At 46.4% G+C, this 6353-nt stretch overlaps 1 protein-coding gene across 1 annotated transcript; it reads left to right on the top strand.

Annotated features, from left to right (window-relative positions):
* Window positions 1-689: 689 nt before the first annotated feature.
* On the top strand, window positions 690-3223 carry LOC147424748 (uncharacterized). The gene has a single exon (XM_086500505.1). It carries the CDS (start codon window positions 1009-1011, stop codon window positions 2872-2874), a length of 1866 nt encoding a protein of 621 aa, XP_086356631.1. The 5' UTR covers window positions 690-1008; the 3' UTR covers window positions 2875-3223.
* The last annotated feature ends 3130 nt before the right edge of the window (window positions 3224-6353 follow it).

Raw genomic sequence — 6353 nt, 5'->3', positions numbered from 1 at the left:
GGTGCGACCAGTCTCTTACAGCGGGGTTTGAAAATTTTGGGGGGGGGGGGTGTTGTTGTGTGTGAGACACAATTGAAGCAATCTACCCTAAATGAGCTATTGCCAAATGTTACCTCTCCACCCATGTTCGAGAATAGACACGGAGCGGGAGGGATGTGAGGGGATAGAACCAAAAATGGAGGGATATGAGTGAGGAGGAAAAGCAAGGACCCCAAAAGGGGGAGGGGGGAGGGGGGGGGGGTGTGCGTGGCCGGAAATGGTTGGGTTTGGTTTTTGTGCTTTGCAGAGGTGGGGCCCAAAGTGGTGGGGCCAGAAAGGTCATGATTGGGTGAGAACGAGGGCTTTTTGTTTGACGAGTGGGTGCCAGTGATTAACTGTCGTTCGGCCAGGTCTACAACCAAATCGAGAGGCACGTGGCAATGCGCTGGCTACGTGGAGGTATGGTCAGTACGGGTTCCGCATGGGCTTCGCATCTCCTCATTCGCTCAGCTTGCTGATGCTGCGTTCCCATTGGATGAGATAAAGTAATGTCACGAGGGTCACCTTTCTCCCTGATGATGATGAGGGGCTCGGGAGCTCGGAGCCTCTCTCTCCTCTACCCCCCCCCCCCCCCCCCCCCCCCTCTCTCTCTCTCTCTCTCTCTCTCTGCGTGCGTAGATCCTGACTGCTAATCTGGGCATTCCTCCTCTTCCAATCATCGCCCACTTCCCCCTTTTCCCCTTCCTGGCCTGCCCCACTCCCCTTCCCTGCTAAATCGCCCATCGTGTCCTCCCGAGTCCCTCCCCGCCCCGCCCCGCCCCGCCCTCTTCTCTTCAGCTCTCATAGTAATATACACACACACGCCCGCCCGCAGGTTCTCTCTGTCGGACTCGCCCACACGCACGCCCCGCCCACAGGTTCTCCATCGCTGGTTGGCTCTCATTTTTACCCCCACGCTCTCCTTTCGCAGACGCAGACACACACACACACACACACACACACACACACACAGACGCGCGCGCGAGCGCAATGGAGCGTCTCAGAGCCAGTCTCTCTGGCTATGGCGGCCTTATGTTCCCCACCAAAGCAGACCGCATCATGTCTCGCTACCGCCCTATTGCTCCCAAACCTACCTTGCCTACCATCCCTGATGTCGAACGATCCGCGTCATCTGCTGTTACCTTCGACAGTCTCTGCATCAGGCAAGTCCCCGACGCATCTATGACTACATCATCCAAACAGAAGAGTAAACGGGTGCGAAAGAGGTTGAGCAAAGAACCCGAAGGGCAGCTACAGCCTGCAAAGAGGCTGGCTTTGGATGCGGCACTGTCGAGTCAAGCGGGCGAAAAGCGGCAGCCTTTGAAAGGGATGAGCTGTGTGGTAGCGACGGAGGTTGTCCCTATGATAAGTCAAGAGGATGCAGGGTTTATGGAGAGGGCGGCTGCAAGCGCGCCGCCGTCCATGTTCCCACTTGACAAAACGAGGAAAGCTGTGCAGAATAGCAACTATGGTTATGGTGGGTGCTTTACAGAGTTGATAAGAGGCATTGCTGGACTCCCGTCGGCAAATCATGTCCACAATCTACTCCAACACCAGCAGCAACAGCAACATCAACATCAACATCAATTATCCAATTTTCTTGATGTCCTCCCACAGCAAGTTGGACAGCCTTGCAAGCAGCAGCAAGATGAATCACATGCGGAGCAGTGCCAAGAAATTAGAGATAGCAAAGAGGAGAGAAGAAATGAGGTCTGCAGCGATGGTTTCTGGTCATGCTTCTCAGACAGAGACCTGAAGGAGAATGTGCTAGAGAGAGCTGCATCTGATGAGGAGGCTCAACAGAGTGGCTTGGACGAGGAAGGCATGGACGGGGAAAGTGAGCAGAGGAGGGCCGGAATTGTCACTCTGAATTTACTTCCTGAGGTGCCGACAAGTGTGGAATCTCCGACACGATCAACGAGCTCGTCCGGCTCCTCGGATATCAATGCACATGGTATGAGCTTGGCGCGGATAGAGCAGGTCTATGGACACTCGGTGGAGCCTGTAATCCTTACAGACAACACAAGCCATAAGGTACTGTGGGTCAACCAAGCTTATTTGAAAGCTTGCAAGGGCAATTCAAAAATGCTTGCTCCTTTCATTGATCCGCTGGGAGCCCCTATGCAGTTGGGCCGGTTTCAGTTGCAGCTTGAAAATAGAGGTGAGTGCACTTCGGCTACATTATGGGGTTTTCTGAAGAAATTTGTGGTGGACATGGCTAGCGGCAACACGCCGAGATGGATGCCGCCCCATGTAAGTACTCTTCACAATGAAATGGTCGAGGGCAGTTTTGGATTGTCGTCTCTGCGCAATTTTGAGATGTTGAATTGCGCAAGTAGCCGACCTCCCAATACATCAAAAGTTATTACCCCACAGCCAGTACGTCTAGTGGGCTCGGTGGTTAGTGTGGACAGCATCTCCGAAATCCTGAATGGGGATACTTCGACAGGGAGTTTGGAGCTTGCGAAGAAGCAACTGGAAGAGGGAAAATTACCAGGGTTCATTACAGATTCTTCGAATGCTGTAAGATGGGTAAACACTGCTTACAAGGTTATGGTCGGCCAGCCAGAGTGCCGGTGGCTAGCCTCAACGATGAAGGATGGAGGGGGTGGTAGCTCGCCTACAATCACTGGAGAAGTTCTACTTTCATGTAATGTGGAGCTTCCAGTATCGGCGGTCTCCTTCTCGGGGAGAGCGAATGTGCAATGGACGCGGAACACGGGTGAGCGAAGCTGCATGACATTGCCATGCGACGTGTCTGCTTTCACACATGGCTATTCCAAGAGAATGTTGGTATGGAAATTTGACATTGAAGCCAGCCTAAGCCTCACGTGCGGAGCTGAGAGGTTGGCATAGTCTCCTACCTCTCTGCATTGTCCAATGTCGGTGTGTGCTTGTTGTTCTAATACACATGATACATATATAGGAGTGCATTCTACATGTAACTCAAGTCTACGGCTGCTGCTTCTGATTGAGGTTTTGGAAACCCGGAACTATCATCCTGTAGAAGAGATTTATAGATGTCTGCTGTACATTCAGGTTAGCAAGGTGTTTCTTCTCTTCTATTTGTAAGGTAGCTTGGTATTTTACTTTCGACGTATACATTACTGTGGGATTTTGAGGCTCAGGGTGAGCAAAAGGAGCACACACCCTTGTAACTTTGTTCTCTCCTTGCCAAAGCTAATTATTATACAAAGGTTTTTGACACGGCTCTTTTACTAAATACCATTTTCTTGAAGCTTGCTAGCATACCTGTTGCACACATGGAATTGGAGAGAGAGAGAGAGAGAGAGAGAGAGAGAGAGAGAGAGAGAGAGAGAGAGAGAGAGAGAGAGAGAGAGCTCAATGTGCTCCATGTCTCTTTAGGGGTGCCCATGCAAGGTTTTCAAATGGCTTATTTTTCTTCAAATATAACCATTAGGCTTGTTTCGGTTGGCCCCTCGTCCTTGGGCTTTTGTGGGAGGAGTCATGGCTCAGGTGGGTGATGGCATTCCAAATAGCTTCCAGCTATAGGCTGTACACCCTCGTAACAACACTTCTTCAATGGTTCCGTCACCTTCGACAATTTAATGCTATGCTTGCCATAGATGGCTATATTGAGTGCCCTGTTGTGGTATCCATTCACTACATCCTTCACACCACAACATATCACCAGAACCTTGAGCAATAGTTGTATCTATTGAGCAAGCTTTATTGGGATGATTATCAGAGCACATTGTGCATACACAGGCTACTGTGGGTATTGTGATCAATTTGTTGCATAGTGATTGCTTGCCACATCTTCCGCAGGACTGCTACATGATGGCTTTTGAGTTTTACTATGTCTTGTTGCACTAGCGGCAACCGAGGCAGCATTTCTCTTCTTCAAGCTTTGCCTAGGGCACAACTATCAACATTCAGAAGAGCCTCTTGGCAGCATTCACTAGAGCTAGTGTGGCACTAGCGTAAGGGGTGGATGTAGAGTGCTTTATTTGTAAGAACTCCATTGCCTCACACGCTGTCTTTGCGGCGGTAGAGCACTTGTGTTGTGGATAGGGTAGCTAACAAGCAAGAAGGAGAGGGAGATGATGTGAATACGGTTTTCCAGCACACACACACACACACACACACACACACGTTGAGAAACTACATACATCTAGCTCTCAAAGGAATTGCCTCTGCTAAAAATATGGAAGCAAGGTGAGGCTCTCGTGAGTAGTCCCTAGACCCTAGTGTTTAGGATGAATATGCTTGATTTGTCCAACGATCCCCCCATCGAGTGTTGTGCACCCTTGACTGGTTTCTTATCCACATTAGAATGTGCCTTGCACTAATCAGGATAGGTTGCAAATGTTACAACCTTTTTGAGAATTCTTCCCTAACTCTGATATCTCTACCCGATTACCCCCCTTTTGTGAAGGCTTAACTAGATTTTGAGATTACACAACCGACGTGGGTTTTTTAATGCACCTATATATATTTAGTGCTTTTTGTGAAGGGGATCTTAGATCTCATGGAGCCAGTGTCTAGTCCTTTCACTTACAATTTATTGTGCATAAGTAGGAAAATCTAAGAGCTCCTTTCATCGATATTAGTGATATCTGTTGCAACACCAACTGGTGTAGCAATTGGATCGTCCAATTCACCTTTGGTTTGTTTTTGTAAAAACAGTTACGTTCAATATCATTTGTTCTGCCACAAATGGAACATTTGACTCCAGGTTTACCTTGATCACGATTGAATATTGATAGCAGTAGGTCTCTGATGTTGCAAAGCAAATGCTAGGCTGTTTGACATTTCTTCAAAAGACAGTATTATTGAAATTTACATGTTCTTGTTCTTGTAAAGAAGTAAGCACACTTGCAAATGTAAAGTCATAAAGATTCTGCAAAGTAGTGACTATGTTCTTGTAGCATCCGTCTTTCAATGTTGGCATCGATTCCATTCGATTGAAACATGAGATTGTGCATGCTATTAATATGAGTTGTAAGAGTTGTCCCTTTCTTCTCATGATTAGAGAAAAAAGAGAACCTGCAAAACAATTTTAGCTCTCTCCATCAACTCTTACCATGCTAGTGTTGACATATTTATCCCGGCAATATGATGTATGAAGGCATCATTGAGTGCAATCGCAATGGTTGCAAATGCTTTTTATTCCCTTTTAACCCATTGCAGCTCAACATCTTGAGTTGCCATATGCTACTCTGTTTTGCTAACAACACTCCACAAATTATCGTGCATAAGATGAAATACTAATTTTACTTGCCAAATGTAAATATTTGTACTGTCACATTTGCCCAGCTTCAAGGAAATAGTTTGACTTGACAAAGCCGATCAACTGTATATGCGACTTAAATGTCCATAAGTTTGATGTTGAAGATGTCTGTAGCAAAGTAGCATTGTAAAAGAGTTGTGGTCAATGAAGCTGGTAATTCGCCAATGCTATTACAAGATCTTGAACTTAAATTGTCCCTACAAGGGTTTTTCCCAAATTTGCATTGGATCTTGCAAAACATTCTTCTTGTTGTTGTTAGATGCAATCCGAGCACATTGGGGAGAGTGCGTGCCAAATGTGGTATCCTCATGAAAGCATGATAATTCTTGATGGGATTCTTATTTTGAATGTCATCACCAAGAACATGTTGATTGCAGGCTGTAAGTTCAAGTTATATCATTAATTGGAAAGCTGATGCTCCACGTATAGGGCTACGTAGACCAAGAAGAATTCTTTCTCTCTCCTTTGCTTCATGATCCAATTACACCATTAATTAGGAACCTGGTGCTCCACGTAAAAGGTTACACAAGACAAGAAGAATTCTTTGTCTCTCCTTTGCTTCATAGGGATGTAATTCTAAGAGCACTACTTCATCATTGCTCAGCTCAAATTTCTTGTTAGTGTCATGATTTTCATGATAGAGGTAGATCTATGACTCTTAGTATCACATAAATCTTGTAATGTGTTGCGGAAGTGATTGATGGTGAATGCTCATGATGAGTGTTCAATGTGTACTCAAGGTTCCTTATATTGAATGAGAGTTCTTTTTACTTCATGAGGGATGTGCAAAAACAGAGAGAGAAGAGAGAATGCTACTGTAATGGAAGGTTCTATGAGTGAAGAGAGAGAAAGTAGACGATGGGGTCCCAAACCCCCCTTCAAGGGTCCCCCTCTTTCCCCCTTTTTATTGGTAGAGGGGTATTTGCTTTAGATTTCACAAATGCTGATATAACGGTCTTAGATGCTGATGTTGGTGGGATCATGTGGTAGATGCTTGGATCTGTGAGGCTAAGGGCTAAAAATTGAAAATGCATGGTTGATTTGACTTGGATCTACAAACTGACGACGAGGCTATGGCTGA

This window comes from Adiantum capillus-veneris, chromosome 25 (genome assembly GCF_014529385.1).
Source record: "Adiantum capillus-veneris isolate H3 chromosome 25, ASM1452938v2, whole genome shotgun sequence".
NCBI classification, from domain to species: domain Eukaryota; kingdom Viridiplantae; phylum Streptophyta; class Polypodiopsida; order Polypodiales; family Pteridaceae; genus Adiantum; species Adiantum capillus-veneris.
The sequence above is the reverse complement of the archived record's forward strand: the minus strand, read 5'-3'. Positions and strand labels throughout refer to the sequence as shown.